The sequence below is a fragment of the Melospiza melodia genome, chromosome 3 (genome assembly GCF_035770615.1).
Source record: "Melospiza melodia melodia isolate bMelMel2 chromosome 3, bMelMel2.pri, whole genome shotgun sequence".
Taxonomy (NCBI): domain Eukaryota; kingdom Metazoa; phylum Chordata; class Aves; order Passeriformes; family Passerellidae; genus Melospiza; species Melospiza melodia.
This window is the reverse complement of record NC_086196.1, coordinates 56,068,795-56,088,827: the sequence shown is the minus strand read 5'-3', so window position 1 is coordinate 56,088,827 and position 20,033 is coordinate 56,068,795. Positions and strand designations below refer to the sequence as shown.

General features: G+C 37.2%; 1 protein-coding gene across 5 annotated transcripts in view; it reads right to left on the bottom strand.

Annotated features, from left to right (window-relative positions):
• STRN (striatin) overlaps positions 1-20,033 on the bottom strand; it is a 70,141-nt gene that overhangs the window by 33,413 nt on the left and 16,695 nt on the right. For all 5 annotated transcript variants that reach the window (XM_063151860.1, XM_063151861.1, XM_063151865.1 and 2 more), the window contains exons 3-5: positions 15,265-15,338; positions 12,140-12,218; positions 10,136-10,300 (exon numbers count right to left, since the gene is read on the bottom strand). In XM_063151860.1, the coding sequence (XP_063007930.1) occupies positions 10,136-10,300; positions 12,140-12,218; positions 15,265-15,338 (318 nt within the window). The remainder of the gene's footprint in view (positions 1-10,135; positions 10,301-12,139; positions 12,219-15,264; positions 15,339-20,033) is intronic.

The following is a 20,033-nucleotide window of genomic DNA, read 5'->3' as shown; positions in this document are numbered from 1 at the left end:
CCAGGGTTTCGTCATAACGCTTTCCAAAAGTCTACTGCAGGAAGCATCCAAGGGCAAAAGCTTTGATGTGCAATAAGGCACAATAAGCAGCACACTTCCTTCTGTGCAAAGTCTCTGCTCAAGCAGTTCTATGCTTACATGACAACAATCAGCAGAAGTGGCTTCTTCATAGTCCCAGTATATCTGCATTTCATTAAGACAATTTGCTACTCTACATTTTTTTTCATTTACTCACCATTATAGCCCAAAAATGCCAACAGAGATTTCACTTTCATTAGAAATTCTGCATACACAGCAGCCTCATAATATATATAATATACCTCCATGTACATTATGTTTTCATGGTCACTGTTTTTCCAACAGGGGTTCCGCTTTTCCAGATCTTAACTTAGATCTAAGAACAATCTTAAGCAAGTTTCAAATCTGCCCTGCTTCCAGCAGTATTGTGACCCTCGTTTCTATGACAAACCTGGAAACAACCTGTGCCATCTTTATTTTTCCTTAAGTAATCACTACTTTGGCAACCTGTAACACCTCATGAATCTGTAGTAACAATGAACATTTTCACAGAAATCCTGTGGTATAGTTGCCTTTCTGTTCCCAACAGAAATATCTTTGTAAGACAGCACATTACAAGATGTGCTTCATTTGACTAACTTCGTGACTTTCAGCAAATTCTGAGAGGCTGTGTCTACTTGTATTTGACTAAATCTTCCAACCACAACTGTTACTGGGTTTTTTTCCTCTATATTTTGCCATGTAAAAATCTGCCATGTAGAAACACTATGGCTTATATCTATAATAGCAATTATCAGACATACTCCAGGTAAACAGCAATATATGAACTAACACCAAACATGGACTATAAAATTTTAATTAAGAGACCTTACTATTAAGAAACAGATATCCTTCTACAGGTCCAAGTATTTGCAGTAAATCATACCAGACTTGGTACTTATTTGCTCTTAAACCTGGCTCTCTCACCCTTAAGTTCAAAGTGACTACCAAAAAAGATTGTATCTTTTTTCTTGATTAACTGCTCTGATTTCAACTGTCCTATTAATTATTGCACATTTTAGTGGGCAGGATATATATACATAATAATGTATCTACATTTACATGGGGAGCAGGGGTAAATGGGTATCTCAAGCACTGGGAAACATCGTAGCTTATTTATCATGTATTTCAAAACTCCTGTACCGTACAGAAATGTACAGTCAGCATAGTGCCATGGAAGATTATTTGTGCTAAGACACAACTTCCATAAAAGAATTCTTAAAAACCAAAAAAGAAAATAGAAGAGAAAGAATATTTAAACTATCCAAGGGTTCTACAGGAAGATAGTTTCAAGCTGACAGACAGGCTGATTTCCTATACTGTACCCCAATAAACTTCAGCAGTCAAATCAAAGGTGATTTAATAATTTGAGGTATTTGTCATCCTTTATCAGAATATGAACATAATGCATTTTGGATAATGCTGTCAGCGTGAATACTTTGGAAGAACATAAAATATATTGAAGAAAAATGCCTGGCCTTAGCTAATTTGTGCTATGCAATTTGATGGATATTTCAAGCTTGCTTGCTTCACTCATTTTCCATCTCTCTTTTTTTTTCATTTTTTTCTCTTAGGGGGTCATTCACCAAGCAACTTAAAAAAGCAGAAGGGCCAAAAATATATTCAGAGATAGGGTAGTAAAATAAATAACTTTAAATTCCATTTTAGAAACACAATTTGACATTTTCAGGGCTTTTGTAGCTTCGAGTATTTTTTAAAAAAATCAATGGGTGAAAACAATAGAATCAAGCTCCGAAAGTGGGGACTGATACAAACTGTGGTATGACAAGCACAAGTGAGGCAAGGTTCAGGGCCCATTGCAAATAAAGAGAGATCAAAAACCCTAAAAAGGTCTCAACAAGGACAATTCCTCTCTTCTGGACTGTCCTGTATCACAACATATTTAAGGAAGAACATAAGTTTCAGTGCAGCCTTTTTCCTTCCTCCCCAGCCATACTGTCTAAAGAAAAGCAGCTGGGAAAGAATGAACCAGAACCCCCAGACAGCAGGAGAAGCTATGGAACCTGCCAAAGCAGAAAGCACAGAGCAGCCAGACTGTGGCAGGGCCTCCCTCAATCCTGTGCTCCTCAGCTGCTTCTTCTGAATCTCTTTCCCACTCCTCCTTCCTCAGTAACAACACTCTTGCATGCTGCTCTCTTGTCTTCTCTCCTTGACGGTCTCATCCCAGGTGACTCAGCACTTCCCAACCAGCCAACCAAAATCATTTCAACAGTACCATATCTGTTATCACATACTGTTATCTCTGTCCATTACATCCTCCTTTCCAGCAGCCTTATCCAGGCAGACAGGCAATTCTTTGGGGCAGAGATATTACCCTGCCACTCCTGCCTACCCACAATTAGGTACAACAGGACTAACTGCTTCTCATGGCCATAACAATAACTACTGCCAGAAGGTAAACTGCAGCTAGACTAATGCTGCTGGGCTTTCCTTCTTACTACAATAGATGAGCAGCGCACAGATTTTGTGAATATCACTCCTGAAACAGGGAACTTCTGATTCCCAAAGGTAACAAATGATTTCCTGCTTAGAATTCTTCTTACAAATGAGATGGTAACTGAAGTATGTACATCCCTTAAAAGAACATGAAACTGAAATCACATGAGTATTTTCCTCCTCAGGAGAAGCTGACAGAATTCTGAGCAGCTGTGATGGCTGTGAAAATCTGATCCCAATTTCTATTTTACAGGCTATTCAATTATTCAGATTTGTGCTAACCCCTTGGCCCCTTTAAGACTAAACATAATAGCATCTTCCCATGAAACCAAAAAAATGTGATTTGTGGATATTCCACATACACTATTTAAATAAAGAAAACCTGGCTTTGCTGGGCTCTGCAGACCATAACATCAACTCTTCCTTTTCTGCCCAACAGTGACATGCCTTGAGACAAGCATTTTGTGTAAAAATCCAGTTGGTTCTGACACTGAAATATTGCCAGCTTTAAAAAATGTATAGCTCAGACTGAACACATTTGCTCTCAACATTTAATATTCATGATCTTAACATAAATCCTTAGTGAGTGAAATGCAGAAGCCATAACCTACAGGCAAGGGGAAGTTCTTTTGTGGAAACTACAACAGCACGCTGATGCTACCTTTCCAGCTCCCAGCATGATCAGAACATTTCAAATTGCGAAGTCAAGTTTGACTTAGACTAAAGTCACATTATAGACACGTATTTTCGTTGTAACTAACACACTCTACATTTCTATCATTACCTTCTCTTTTGTTGATAATAACCCTGGAAAGTCTGTGGCCATGTCCAGGGAGAATCTCAAATTTCTCCCATGAACTGTCCAACCACAAGAACATTAACTGCCTCAGTCCTACTCACAGCCTCAAAGGAAAGAATAGAGGGGTTTTTGTTTGTTTATTTTATCCAAGACATGCACAAGTTATCTTAAATAAAACTAGGATTTTATTGATAAATTCAGAAGCAGGAAGAAATACCACAATAAAGTTAAATAAATACAAGTTCAGCTTGGGCTGAGAAGTGTTCCTGGGAGCTTGTACAGCTGGAAAGAACCTGTTGCGACCCAGGATTCAGAGCTGTTCTACCATACTCTTTCTTGAGCCATTTTCTTTGCTTCAGTTTCCTACTACTATCAAAACAGCTACTGCACAGTCTTCATAAGTTTTATTAATTCCCCACAGAATTTAGTTATCACATGTTTTAAAACAGTCTTTTTCAATGTGGCCAGTTAAATTCTATCAAACTGTACGCATTAAATAAATGCATGCAAATTCACTGAGGAGTGCCTTTAAGAACAGTTCATTAGAGTTCAACACTGTAAAATCTTTCATAATGCAGCACAGAAAATATCAAAATAATTTATAGAAACTACAGAACAGTTAAAATCATCAACATTTACACACAATGAACACAGGCCAGGCTAACAGTCTGTCACAACCTTTGAAATCTCCTATGAAGTCACACCACACAATGCAAGAACTAGTGCAATATGTATTACAACTGGTAAGCAGCACTTACAAAATGGTTTGCAAATAAATTGGAATAGCAAAGGAATGACATTTAAAAAGCAAGGACCGCTTCTCTTGCCAAATCTAGTCAGCTAACTATAATAGATCAAACAAATAAGTTTCATAGAGAATAAAAAAAACCCTAATATTTGAGGTACCAGAGTAACTCTTCTAAGTTATTTCTCCATTCACCTCCCCTCTCTTTGCTTCTCTCTCTCTCCAACTGCACAACTTCTGTCTCTTTCTCCCCATTCTTTCTGTACTGTGAGTCTTATGTGACATTGCCAAAAACCATCTCTCAAACTCCTAAGCCCTAGAATGGTGCCAATTAAAAGTGTGGTCCATTTGTACTTCTTTCTTCACAAAAAAACCCCCCAATTTATCTAGTTTTTTTTCTGCTTTAGTGCATCTGTTGAAAGCATCCAGATCTGGCCTAAATCAGGTACCTTTGAAATGCCTGTTAGGCCACTGCAAGATGGAGGCAGGGAGAAACATAAAAAAAGTGAAAAAAAAAATTCCAAAATCTACTTGCTTTATTCCTCTTACTGTTTGTTTTTTTTTTTTTCCTTTTTGTAATTCAACCTCTACTAGCATACTATTTTGGAAATCTTTCTTATGGCAGCAATTACCTGAGGTTTATAAATTCAGAGGTATTTTCCCAAATAAACCATTTTATAAGCTAGTCAACAAACAACATTCATCAGCCAGTATGCAGCACTTTCATTACTTGGGCCAGCGTTAATAGGATTTAGAGATGCAAAAGAGTTACTAAGGTCTTCTGGTATACAAGGATGCTCATTCACTGAAGTGTCAGTTGGAATGACTTCTTGTATATCAGAAAGATAAAGTTTTCAAAATTTTTAATTTTGAAATGGGCTTCAGATTTGCTCTGAAATGCCAAGGTTGGAGGTCATTTTGCTCATGTAAAGTATAGGCAGTGGAAGCCCTTGGCAATTCAATAAGAAAAGAAAAGGCAGCAGGTAAGTTTAGAGACAGAGTGATACATCACTCAGGACCATTTTTCTTTAAGAAGCTTCTATTGGCTATTTATAGTTCTAATGATCAAACCCCTTAGCAAGAACTAATCTATACCATTTTTATATATAGACATTTGTATCTATGCATATATATACACACATCAGTGTAGTATATCCTCATTCCTTTCCAGTTCTATTCCTTTATTATATTTGCTTCCACTCATACGAAATGGTAGTCAAATACACACCTTCAAGAAGGTAAACTCATTTGACTGCCGAGGTTTCACTCAGTAAGATAAAGCTACTAAAAATGAGGTAATAAATGAACTAAAGATACTTAAGTACTCTTGTGTTTTCAAGGCTACAAGCTACATGTGCAGGCAGCTTTCATTTCTGTTTCAGTTTGTTGGGGGAAAGCACCCATTCCTCTCACTGCAAGTGTTAGGAATTTAAACCATTATTATGAGGTTATTATTTTAGTATCTATTTTTGAGTCCAGTCATGCCAAGTGGTACTTATCTTTTGCAATGCAAGTGAGCTGATTGAAGAAACTGAAAACTTTAAAATTCCATGAAATAGGTGAAAACAGGACTATATCTAGCTCACGTTATCATATTAACATTTCATTTACAGATTCAAAGTCTTGCAGGGTGCATTCAAAATCCACATGATGTCTTTCTTGAGTGCTAAAGTTTTCAAGAGGATCTGTACATCAGCAAATAAATAGGCAATGTAAGAATACAAGTCTGGCCAAACATGCAGCAGCTAGTAACACAAAGTCTGAGGCTATTTCACCTAAGGATGAAGAGAAACTGATTTGTCTTAAAACAGAGTCAGACAACAGTAGTGTGTTCATCACTGTACCAAAGGAGGGGGAACTTCTCTGAAGAAATACTGCAATAATTTAGGACATACAAAACTAAGCTGAGAGGTTATGAGGGACTGGACAGCAGTTTTCTAAAATAACTGGAACCTAGCAGAATTCAAGTTACATATCCTCTGCTGAAACTAAATATTATTGTATTAAGTATTTGCACTACATTAACCATCATATGCTTCTACATACCAAGGCAAACAGCATCAGCTTCACAATAATCACCCCAAACATTCTCACTAGCCTTTCCCACAAAAAGGCTCAACTCAATGTTGGTACCCCAAACACTGAGAGTCCAAACCTCAGCTGTTGAAATAGGTATAAAGGACAGACAACAAGATAAAACATATAACAGGCAAATGCTGCTGTAACAACTTAAAAACCTGTAAAAGCTGTAGTAAGCTGAACAGAGGAAAAACATCCTCCCTACCTACCATGAAGTATACACTTCACACATCCCCAAGGTCAGAGGAAAAATGCCAGGTATTATCTTTAAAACAATCAAAGGCATTAAAAAATATTTTAAAATAAGCAACATGTGGGTTTCCACTGTGCTCAGAAGTACAGTCATAGCAAGTCACAGAGGTTTTTCTGAGGAAAAAAGCACTATGCACAGATGAATACACTAACACAAAAACTGTGCTAAAAACAGATTGTGTTGAGAAGCAGATCAGCTCTTCATTTTTTCCCTGGAATTTTCTGCAATACTCATTTATTTTGTGCTGCACCACTTTCATTTCACTAAGAAAGCATTGGTTGGCTATCAAACAAATAATGAAAACATAAAGGAAGTTTTGTTTCCTATTGCCATTACTACCTCTCTCCTCTCAAAGAGATAACCATATTGTAGCATAAAAGCATCAAATACCATCTCTTTCCTTTCTTTGGAATTTATCACAAGTGTTCAGTTGTACAGAAGGCAGTTGAGCCAATCTGTTCTTTCTGCAATTTACACTGCTATATGGAGAAATCTTTAAGGAAATTAAAAGCTAGTGTGCCTTCCACTTTTCTATTCTGGAAATGCATCATTAAATCCATACTCCTTCTGTTTTTCATGGTACCATTTTCCTCTCTATTGCACATTATCTTAATCACATCCACCCACATTCTTTTCAAACTCCTATTGATTTGTCTTTATCGTTTCCCATCCCCAAGGTTTCTCTTTACTTCAGTCCTGTACTCCGCTTCTCACCTTTTTCACTCCATGTAAACAGTTTTTTAAAACACAGACTTAAACTAAAACACAGACTAAAAATGCACATATTCAACTGGGTGCATGTTATGCAGTTTTTCCAAGACCAAACAGATTAAAAATGCTATGAGCTGTCTTTTCTCACTTCAACAGAGGTGTATTCCTTGTTGGCCTATATCCATTTTCATGTGTTACCTTCTGCCCAGTGCTCTGCTCTTCAAATGCAACTAAAACATCTTCAGGTTGACCGGTGTCCTGAGACTTGCAAGCAAATATTTGACATCAATGTTCATTATATGTTTTGAACGGGAAACTCTGCCAAACTGCCTTGGCTTGAGCAGTTCACAGGCTTCTCTGGTGACAGACAGCAAAGCTTTCTCCTCTGAAGAGTTTTATTGCACCCATACAGTCACTGAAAGTCTTCAGTCTGCATTTTAGTTTGCAACTGTCCCAATGTCTCATGGTCCTGGCAAACACTCTCATATGTCCTTAAACTTCAAACTTTCTGGAATTGCATTAAGGTTTTGTTTGGTTTTTCGTTCTTCCAATTTCTCACCATAACTTTCCTCTTCTACCACTACCAAACTGCAGACACTTGTTCACTGCACTCCTTTCAACTGTAAAAGCCTGCTGCAGCCCAGATCCATTTTTCATTTTACATGAACACAAGGAATAACAAGAAGCTGCTAAAGGAAGGGCCAGTCCTTTTGCCCTCACAGTAAGCAGCCTAGCATTGGTGAGATTGCTTCAAAGGATGCCCTTCCTCAACAGCAAGCCAGAATTTAGCTGAGTCATCTACATTTTTCCTAGTTCTGCCAACCAGGTAGGAAAGCATTGAATTAGGGTTTCAAACACTCACTAAAAATTTCAGTTGAGTTCAGGAGTTGCATCCTGAGTTCAGGAGCAACATCCATGTGCCTTAGACCTGTGTCATCTATTCAACGCTATACTTTCCAAAGAGAAGCTGTTCTATATAGACTGAAGTTATGCTGGCATTACATGAGGCAGGTAACAGCTTATTTCAGCTTATGAGCTTATTTCTCATTTTGCATCTACCACAAAGCTGCCCTTTGAAATCTCAGAGGTAAGTAATGATGCAGTTGGAAGAAGATGAACAGTGCCAGATGTCACAGAAACACTGAGGTAGCACAAGATGAAATAGCTGTTAAATAACAGGCAGTCTCCGCCAGGAAGCAAGCCACAGAATGCTTCCTGAAAGAAAAATTGAAAGAGGTGGTCTGTAAGTGTGACTGAAGCACCCAGAAGAATCACAGCATTGAGAGGCAGTCCTGTACTTAGATTGATCATGGAATTCTAGTAAAATCCTGACTTTTTTCCTTCTGGTGAGGGAGATGGCAGTGGACATCCAGAAATTCAAAATCACCCATGTTCAACATGACCATGTTGAACAAGAACCCTGGAAAATTTTTCCACTGTAAAGCCCTTGAGTCCCTTCTTGTTCATTATCTTATCAAAACACATCCCTAAGCTCTCTAATGCAGTTTGCCATCTCAGCCATCACCTGCAAGAACAGTTTTTCAAAGTGTACAGCCTGACCAGCCTTGCAGCTGACAAGCTAGTACAGCCACAATGGAAGGGAAATCATTTTTCTCCATCAGTGAATATCCTCAGCAACAGGGTAAACTACAAAGTGTTAAACCTAATGTCAGATCTATCCCAAAACCAAGCAGATAGGAGAGAAATGCAAATATATCCAAAAACTGCTATATTAAAACCACTGTCCCAGTATTTCATCCATCAAGTAACTACCTTATACACACATCCACCTTCTTCAAAACTATGTAAATACACAAAAATAAATTTTGAAGTAAGAGGAGAAGCTTTATTTACACACTTCCCCTTCACCAGAAATCAAACCAGAACTGTTATTGCAAGCTATCAAGCATTCCTTGTTCTTCCAAACAAAGCTGTTGTACATAAATGACATGACTTGTCAACTATGTAGCAACACAATATATTTTAGTAGCTTGCAGGTTTTCTCACACATTCAAGTTTTCCATCTCACAGCATTATATTTAATTACATAACAATGAACTTCTGCCTTTATGTAACTTGTTGGCCTGAAGTTGCTGCAGCTACCAGGAGGGTATAATGAAATTTTACAAATGCTTTTTAGAAAATAGGATGTATATATAACTGTATTAGGTCTTAGAAAATAATGGTCTTGAATTTTGCGCCATGAATATAGAAAAGGAAAAAAGAGTGATTTCTGAGGAAAGCTGTGCTACTACTGGAAAGAGCTACCTCATCTACTGTTCCTACAATTCTGCATAATTTTCATTATTTTTCCAGTTTTGCAACTACAGTATCTTAAACAAGAATGAACAGATTGTTTTTCTGAAGTCTTTAGAGTTAAGTTTAACTTACTTTTTTTTCTTTTTTAACACTGCATGGAAAAGAGAAGAAAATGGGAAAAAAGCCTCTTAAGTTTTAACAGTACTTAAGAGAAGAAGTGAGAACAAGCTTTTACTGTCTTTGACTGACTTTCCGTAGTGTTAGAAATATTAAAATACAGAAATTAGTACCTTACACTTCAGTCACATTTACATGTCAGTAGAAAACCAAAAACTTTTCGGAGTCAGAATGTAATGAGTGACTTTGTTTTTCAGATTTAGCGAATAAATTCCTTCTCTTATATAGTTTATCATGTCATAGTCAGCACAGACCAGAAGAGCAAAGCCTGCAACTTACACAGTAAAGTGTCCAGCAATACAAACAAACCATTAACTTGAAACAACACTGACTTCTAAACACTTAGCAATCATATCTCAAAAGAGGCTTGATTTGACTTAGTGCTGCCATCCAACTGGAAAAAAAAAATTATGGTGCTTTCAAGATTTGAATCTAAAGAATTACTTCCATACTTATTGCTTAATATAATAAAATTAGTTAGAATTGCTCTAATCTCAAACTAAGAAAAAATCCTGAAATCTTCTCAGTAAACAAAATTTTGTTCAACACCACTAAGTGCATTTATGCAAAAATAGAACAAAGTCATCTTGATGCTTACCCGATCATTGCGTTTTCTTTAATCTGGCCCTCTGTGCCATTTACCATTGGCTCTTGATTTCTGTTCTCTTTTTCTGAAGCATCACTTGAAAGGCCCAGTAAAGCTCGCACTCGTTTTGATTTCACATCCAATATCGTGTCAGTGTAGCCCACTTCTTGTAGATACCTGAAGGAAGAGAACTCATGCTAATCTCCTCTGCACATGTCACTTCTGCAAAACATGAAATTCCTCCCTGAACTTCTCCCTGAACTCATCCTCAATCCCTTAGCTTAGCAACTGGCTGAACTTCTCCCTGAACTCATCCTCAATCCCTAAGCTTAGCGAACTCCGGTGCTGAGCTAGTGAAACATGCTTGTAAATCATCCTGTACCAGCTGCAGAGGGATCGCCTCTTGCAGTACCAGCCTCTACAGTCACTGAGAAAAAAAAAAATCAGAGAGCCTAGCAGTCAGAGGTTATACAATACGTTATTCATTCATCTACTAAAATGGATGGAAAAGCACTTTCAATTAAAATACTTACAACTGCTTTATAAAAATCACCACAGTTGCATGCACAAGTATTTTTATAATTTGACACATGGAAACTAGACACAAGAAGCAGTAGATATGTTCCTTATGTAAACATTATTAGAAGACTAGAAAATGGAATAAAACCTAAATTCTTTAGCTGTGGCCATTAGTAAGAGCTGTTATTTATGATGGACTAGACTTGATAAAATCTGTCTTGCCTTTCCTTTATTCTGCAATGGATCTGCAAAAATTTGTCTTCCATATAAACACTGAACAGCAAAAATCATTGTATAGATTTCACAGCCCAAAGTTGGCTCTGTAGTTTTAAAGTTGGCTCTTTCACCAATATGCCATGTTGCCCTTGAGAGAAACAGGAGGGAAATAATGATTTCAAAAAGAAAAAGTAGAAATTGCTTTGTGTCCTTCCCTCTAGAACATGGAGTTAATAGCAGTGAATTGATTAAATTGTCAATATTCTAGACAACTCTGAAGCAAGGAAATGCTATTTTACAGTGACAGCTGCTACAAATCAGGGACGTGCACTTCTCCTGCAAGAACATTCTCCTCCAATTATTTAATATCATTCACATAACCACATTAGGAGAGAAATACTGATTGTTGGCTACAGAAAAATCAAACAAGTCACCTATGCAAAACAGAGTCTGTCAGTAATATGCACTCTATATTCAGCAGTGTGTCACTCTTGCATGAACTGCGCTGAGATGGAATGACTCATCTTCAAAATCACTGATCCAAGTCAAAACCACTCTAGTTACATTTATTCAACATGCAGGCAAAGATTTGAGCTCTTGCAAAAGAGAAGCCTGTACAAGCCATTCAATGAATTTAACTTTTGTACAACTCCTTGGAAAAAGGTCTTTTAAGGTAAGTTCCAGACCATCTTTACTGTCTCAGTCCCCTCTCATTTAATCTTCTGTAACACACCAAATATCATGGCAGTTAATTTAGTTACTATGATCACAATTCAAAAATTAATTTAGATTAAGAGACATTTGTTTCATTGAGATGAACAAGAATTAGAAAACATCTAGTCTAACCTTCTGGATGTTAATCTTTTCTGCAACTTAAGCAAGCCAAAATAAAATTTTTCCTTCTCCAATGCCAGCTGTTTATATTTTACACAGCTCTTAACAGAATCATGTGTCTTTTTTGCTTTTTAATTGCAAAATGTCATGACCCACTGTTCTCTCAAGCAGATTGGCTTATTATACTCTATGAAAGAAAAGTAAATGAGATCAGGTGTTTGTGATTTGACAAGGGTTCTCATCTGAAGTTACGAAATATTAAAATTTTTTAAAACCCAAGGAAAAGTAGTGCAGAAGCTCAATGAACTTCTTCACACACACTAGCTTTTCTTTCAGTGAAATAAAACTGAAAAAGAATAATCAAAAAATCAAATACCATCACCATCATATTTCATTAGCAGATTCTTTCTTTGCAATCAGTATTTGAGTCCTTTTTTCAACACTTACTGTCTTAACAGCTGTCGTCCTTGTTTCCATATTAGCTGGCTGTTCTGTGGTGGCTGAATCTCTGTCTCATTCCCTTCGTCTGAAAAAGATTATTTTATTACATTTTTTTTCTTTTTCCTATTTGCATAAAAGATGCCCATCCACATAAAAAGTGATCTGCCTTAAAATGATTAGGAATGGTTTAATACCAAAATTCAAAGTGCAAATAATGAAGGGAAAAAAAAAATGCACACAGCACATAATTGTAGTACTATATACACATTAAGATTTCCAGGTACATCCTACTCTATGAGAGCAAGTTCCACTCGTCCTAACTCCTAAGCACTCCTCCTCTATGAGAGCAAGTTCCTAACTCCTTTAGGGGCACATAATGTCAGTCAGTCTGCAGTCCAATTTTTGCTTTGGCCTCCCAAGATAATTGCTGCTCACATTAAGTCTGAATACAAATATCTTTAACTGCTAACTGCAGCACGATATTGGTTTACAACTTCCCAATTTTTTTATACTTGACAGTTCAACATAAATCAACAAATCTACTTGCATCAATTTAATCCTTATTTGCATTAGTTTTGCAGAAACAAACAAACAAAAAAATAGGGACTATTTTTTAACTTGAAAAGTTGTTAAAAAATTTTCAGCACACTTTCCCCAACCATAAATTTGTAACCAAAAGTTACTGCTCCAGGAAAATCTAAAAAAAAAATTAAAAAATGTCATGTGGCTATGTGGCTGTTCTTTTAAGAAAACTATCAGAATGCTGGCAACCAACAGCTACACATTTATTCCATATATAGCTTCACAGCACATGATGGTGGGTTTTTTCCTCTCCTCAAGGAGATACATATGCTTTCCAAGATAAAATGCCTTGGTTTATTATCTATGAAAGCCTCTACAAAACTTTAAAACCTTGTGGTGCAAACACTGAAGGATGAACAAACTTCCCGTATAAACAAGACCTAAGAACCAGAAAAACCTGTGGTATACTCCTATGAGTAACTTAATATGTGACGTGTGAGAGCTATTATTCTCATCAGGAAGTCACTTACCTTTAAACAACTCAATTAATACTACACAAAAAAGCCCCACCACCTACCCAAAGAAGCTATTAAATACTAATCAGAATTCACATGCAAGGAGAGACATATGAACTCTGGACATCTCATATTCACAAATCTATTTAATAGCAACCACAGGAAATAATCAAATGCACAATCATCTTCCAATGACAACTGGACACAGCTGGATCCAATGCACAGCTACCAAAGCTCAGTCTATAATTATTAAAACATGACTGAGGTAAATCTGCCTGAAAATTCCTTTTAAAAGCAAAACCCACTCTTCTGGAGGCACTGTTAAGTATATCCAGAGGCAAGAATTCTCTTGTGCTTAGTCTCCTCAAAAGTGATGACTGCTAGCAGTAGCAGTGGTTTACAGATAAGAGTGAAGAGACTTGCATTATGAGGAAATTATAGCAGAAGATATAGTATATATAGTATACATAGATAAACTGTATAAATAATTTTATTTTTAAAGTATCCCTTTACCAGGAGATTGAAATCTTTCTTCTAAAATTGTGTTACAGACTCACCAAGAGATCATAAAGAAAACAACAAGGATCCATGTGGAAGAACTACTACCAACATTTTGACTTTTTTTCATGACTGGGCAGGAAAAACAGGGACAGGGCGATGGGAACATATCAACACACAACATAGATATCTATCAAAGACAACTTTAAAACAGTATTAGAACAAAGTTTCTATTTTAAGTCATCAGTCCAGATTTGATATAGAATGAAAATACACATTTCTGATAGCTGTATATAGACTACAATGGCATAAATGAGAATAATGGAATTTTAGCTGAAGTATTTCCACAATGTTGACTTTGCAGAATTAATGCACAGTCTAGAGCTCTGCTGGGTAAGCCAGGCCTCGCACTACATTCCTCAGCTGGAAACTGCAGCAATGTGCTGTAGCTGCATCCTGAGAAATTACAAAAAAACACCATGGCTGCCTAGGGCTGTGGTATGATCAGGACAAAGTTTTCTAAAGGTCCAGAAAGAGACTGAAGTCTTCCACTTAGTAGCACCAAATTCAATATTTCTTCAGTTAAGGAAATAAAGCTGATAATTGCATGAAATAAAATTTCTAAAAAACTCATTAAAAACTTGGACAAGAAAAGCCTGGTGTAAAGCTCGGCTAGTTGGTATAGGGTTGGATTTTTTGTTTGTTTGGGGGTCTTTTCATGACCTTCTAAACCCAATGAGGTAAGAAATCACCATGATAGTCAGCTAGACCACCCCCTCCATAAACCAAGTGACAGTGATGAGATTTGCAGACATTCTATGCTCTGCCTTTACCTATAGGTAGTTCCAATTTTGTTGCAGTAGAAGCATCAGGAGATAGAGACACAAAAAACATTACCTATTTTTTCAATGCCTTGACCATTAGCCAGATCTCTGTACCTTTTTTTAATACTTTTTCCTCCAGAGGAAAGAATAGGGAGATAGAGGGATAAAAGGAAGTAACTTAAATTCTTAATTTCCCCAATTCAGTGCTTAAATCTATTTGTGTGAAGTAGGAGATGAAAACAAATCAGCTTTCCAGAGACCAAGGCAAAAAACTGAAATAACTAAATGCATGTCCAATGATCATTTCAAATCTCCTGTTCAAAAACTCTCACTTATGTCTAAAATGCACTTTAATTATTTTTTCCTGGAATACTACTGAGGTAATTGAACCAAAAAATTATGAACTATGTATTTCATTCAGAAGAAATATCCAGAGATAAAAGGATTCTATTGCTGTGAATCTAGTATCATCCAGTTCTAAAATATCCATACACATCACTAAGGGACAGAAAAACTACTCTCTCCAAGAGCAGTCTGCTCATTTGGGTTTGGATTTTTTTTTAATCTAAACTAAATTGATTTATTAATAGACTCTTAGAGCATTAGGATATATTTTTAATTGTACAAGAGTAAAATATAGGCTTGAATAATTATCTCTATTCATAATGCTCCATTAGGAGACTTATTTTATCAATACTATCAATTCAGCATTTGCACATAACACAGTTAAGCTTTTATGCCAGTAATAAACTCACTGTCATTAAATTCTTACCAGAATCATAGTTCGGTGGCTTCATATCTCCCTGATTCAATTCTGTGCCATATTTTAATTTGTGGTATTTAGCCCTGCAAAGAAACCAAACAAAAATTTTTTTTTAAATCTATTAGTACATTTAAAGGATATCACTAAACACATAAATGTCATCTGTTTTCAATTGAAAAGCCACTTGTTTCTTCTAGGCTGGGAACAAAGCAAATCAAGTAATTTTACCATGACTTCAGATAGGTAATTTTATTGAAATTTTTTTTCCAAGGGCTACATGTAATTGCATAGTGAATACTGAAGAAACACACAGAGCAGTTGACTGCAGATTTTACAAAATGTTCTTGCTACAGAAAAGGTTCCTTCCCTGTGGACACAAACAACTCTTCTGCTTCCCTTCCCAACCCCCTAGCCTTTCCTTTTTAGTCAACGTTTATGAAACATTTTTACTACCCATGTCAGTTCAGCACCATCTACTTCATCTCATATTGTCACTCCATTAAGCAAACTTTAGTTTTAGTTTTATTTTTCAAAATGCTGTGCTCTCCAACAGCAGCAGGCCCTCAGCCAAAACTGTTCTAAACGAGACTTAGCAATGACAGCTCACCCACACCACTTTGTCTCAAAGCTGCTAGGTCTGCCACTTGACCAAGGGCAAAAATGGAAACTTTCTTCCAAAATTATTTAGCTTTCAAAAGGTCTAACATAATAAGCCCCACAAAGCATGCCATACAATGAACAAGAATAGCAACAAAAAAAATGGAAATGCTTTTTAATTTGAGAAGCTTCATCCTGAAGACGCAGTATGTACAGACTTTAAAATACACATAATACCACCGTAGAACAGTACTACACAGGCACATTTAAGTTATTCAAGATTCATTACAGTGGTCTTATAACACTGCAGTAGAGAAAGTGAGGCAAAGTGAGCTTTTTCTAGTTTTGCAATCTGTTCTCTCTTTCTCTGACACTCACCATAACTTTAAAAGTACAAAACTGCAGGTTTTATACCTTCACAACTGGGTAGAAGAGTGGCACTTGCACCAGTTCCTACTCTAAAGAAAAAACTGAGAATTCAGGAAATGCTGTGTGTGCAGCCTCGGAGTAGTGGAACAATCAAACAGCTCACATGTACATGCAGTTCAAGCACAAATGTACAAAGTGAAGTATAGAGTAGCAAGAAAAAGGCTGAAAAAGACAAAAAAAAATAAACCTCTCATATGCACCAACTTGAAAAGGAGTTTCATTAGCTCCACTAGGCACAAGGGAGCTCTTCCACTTAAAATTTATTTTTAAAAAAATTAATGGGTTTGACACTTTGTAATTGTATGAGGCAAGTTTTCACTAAAATTGCATGACTATATCAAGAACAGCTGCAGAAATGTTTTCAAGTTACTTGCACCTCTAGATTGCTTCCTAAACATCTTCATTATATTACTGTTCTCTTTTGCCTTTTCTTATTTCATCAAGAAAACCCATTACTTCTAACAAAATAGTGCTGAAGAATGCTTTGTAGTTCTTATGTTTCAATTTCGACAGTAATAGCTTCCTACTAATCCAGCTGCATTTTAATTATAATAAACATTTAATTCTGACTGAGAAGGGTAAGTGAAGAGTGAAGAAGTGCTTCTTAGGCATAGCAACATCAACAGATGAAGGAACTAACTCTCAAGAGCCAGAGCACTAAGCTCTAAGCTGAGCAGCACTCAACAAGGAAAAGAGAAAGGATGTGCTTGAAATGTATTAAAAGTAATAGATGGAAGTTAAACATTTTGGTCAGTACAGAAAAGAATAACCAAGAGCAGAACAGAATCAATGCTTAATCAGAATATTTATCTTTCCTTTTCCAACTATCCATTTACCCTAGTAAAACAACTGCCTCTCATTATTGTTAAATATCGATGCTATGTATACTTTTCTCCCACCACCACTAATGAAAAGTAATGATTAATCAAGAATTAAGAAATCCTCCACTTTGTAACCAACTTAAGAGTACAATTTTTTATGCAGTCATGAAATCAAGAGACCTTAATATGTAATCTATTTTGATCTGACTTAACAGAAACAAACAAATATTAATACTCTGCTCTTCTAATCTGGATTACTGACATATGTTGTGTTCTACTTCATTCCTTCAAAGAATTCAGGGAGAAGTTAGTTTTGCAGCAGCTGACATTTGCTTTTAGTTTGTGGGTTTTATAAAAAGTTCCACTATGCTCTATGCGTTCACTAATTTTCTTATCGAGTTTTGTTAATCATTTCCAGCCTAAGTAAAATGTTTGCTAGGTTCACTGAAAGGATCATTCTTTGGACCTTTCCTGTTCCTCAGATGTCATGTTCTCCAAAATCCATCTTTCAAAGATTTAGACTGCAGTTTTTTAAACTTCTCAGTATATTTATTTCAATCTCCTAAATCCATGGTTGCGCACTTTTTAATTCACTTCCCTCCTAAATCAACAGTAATAGTCTTTTTTCTTACTGACGTTTTCCCCACTCATCAAAAGCATTATAAAATCATTTCACCAGAATGAAAATAATCATTCTAAATCCATTTTAAACTGTTAGTAACCAGGATTTTCTAACTGGTTCCACCTCATAACACAACAGCTTTTAAAGCTTTTGTTGCTATTCTTTACTTCAAGAGGATAACGTAGATTACATGGTCTTGTACACCACTGGCCCTTTAAATTTATTTTAGGGCCAAACTGGATTAAGATTTCATCTTTCAGAGGACCTAACTTTGTATATTGCAGGCAGAGACCAGTAGCACTAGAGAGAAGGCAGAAGAACAGTGTTCTAACAAAGAGGCAACTGAAGAGATGAAAAGCCCCAAAAAGTAATCCTTATTTCCAATATTTCTGGAAAAGTTTAAGTTATAGATCTCTGACTACACAAAATGATAAAAAAAACCCCCAGTGCTACAATCAAACCTGAATTAAATTCAATTAGTATAAATTCAGGTCTCTGAGCAGGACACACACTTGAAACAGAAGCATGAGTATCATGCCAGAGTATGTGACACACTGAACTCATTTTCAGTTGAGGTCAGCTTCTAAAGTTCAGAAAAATATTACCAAAAACTCCCAAAAAATCAATCTATCACAGAATCACAGAAATTCTAGGCTGGAAGAGACTTGTACGATCATCAAGTCCAACCCATGTTCTAACCCCTCAACTAGATCATGACACCAAGTGTCACATCCAGTCTCTTTTTAAACTCTTCGAGGGATGGTGACTCCACCACCTCCCTGGGTAGATGATTCCAGTATTTGACCACTCTTTCTGTGAAAAACTTCCTCCTTAATTCTAGCCTGTATCTCCCTTGGTGCAGCTTGAGACTGTGTCCTCTTGCTCTGTCTATTGTTGCCTGGAGAAAGAGACCGACCCCCAGCTCACCACAGCCACCCTTCAGGAAGCTGAAGAGAGTGACAAGGTCACCCCTGAGTCTCCTTTTCTCCAGGCTGAACAACCCCAGCTCCCTCAGTCGTTCCTCATATGGCTTGTGCTCCAAGCCCCTCACCAGCCTCGTTGCTCTCCTTTGGACACTCTCAAGCATCTCAACGTCCCTCCTAAAGTGAGGGGCCCAGAACTGGACGCAGTACTCCAGGTGAGGCCTCACCAGTGCTGAGTACAGGGGAAGAATGACCTCCCTGCTCCTGCTGGCCACACCATTCCTGATACTGGCCAGGATGGCATTGGGCTTCTTGGCCACCTGGGCACACTGCTGGCTCCTGTTCAGCCGACTGTCAACCAGCACCCCCAGGTCCCTTTCCTCCTGAGCACTGTCCAGCCACACCGTCCCCAGCGTATAACGTTGCAGGGGGTCACTGTGGCCAAAGTGCAGGACTCGGCACTTGGACTTATTGAACTTCATCCCATTAGATTCTGCCCATCCATCCAACCATTCCAAGTCCCTCTGCAAAGCCCTCTGTCCCTCTAACAGATCAACACACGTTCCCAGCTTAGTGTCATCTGCAAATTTGCTAATAAAAGACTCTAAACCCTCATCCATGTCATCAATAAAAATATTAAACAGAACTGGCCCCAGCACAGACCCCTGAGGGACACCACTGGTGACTGGTTGCCAGCTGGACGCAGCACCATTCACCAGCATTCTCTGGGCCCGGCCATCCAGCCAGTTCTGAACCCAGCAAAGAGTGCTCCTGTCCAAGCCACGAGTTTGTCTAGGAGTATGCTGTGGGAGACAGTGTCAAAGGCCTTGCTGAAGTCCAAGTAAACAACATCTACAGCCTTCCCTGCATCCACTAGCTGGGTTACCTGGTCATAAAAGGTGACCACTAATAGGTTATCTAGGAAATATCTTCCACACTTCTACAGACAGTATGAGATTTATTATTAGATGCTTTTTTATGATACAGCTGAAAATGTCACAGGTATGAAAGATAAACAATCTTCTTTCAAAAGTGCACTAAGAAAAGAGCTGAACACCATGACTCAGACTCCAGGACTAGAAGGGAGTCTTGACCCTTCAGTTACACATATTGCAATCAAAGGGTATGAAACTCTTCACAAAATAACCTTTAATTCTTTTCTACACAAATTCAAAATATCATTTATTCTATTAGCACATTTTCATTTAATCTGTTTTTACAATGACAGAATATCTGCTGCCCACCTGTAATGCTTAATTTTTCCACTTTTGCAGAAATCACAGGGTCCATTTATTAACAGCTTTAAAATGGCCTTCTGCAGCTCACCTTGAATTCTAGCTCACACATCCCAGTAGTGTGATACTACCATCACAAAAAAGAGATAAA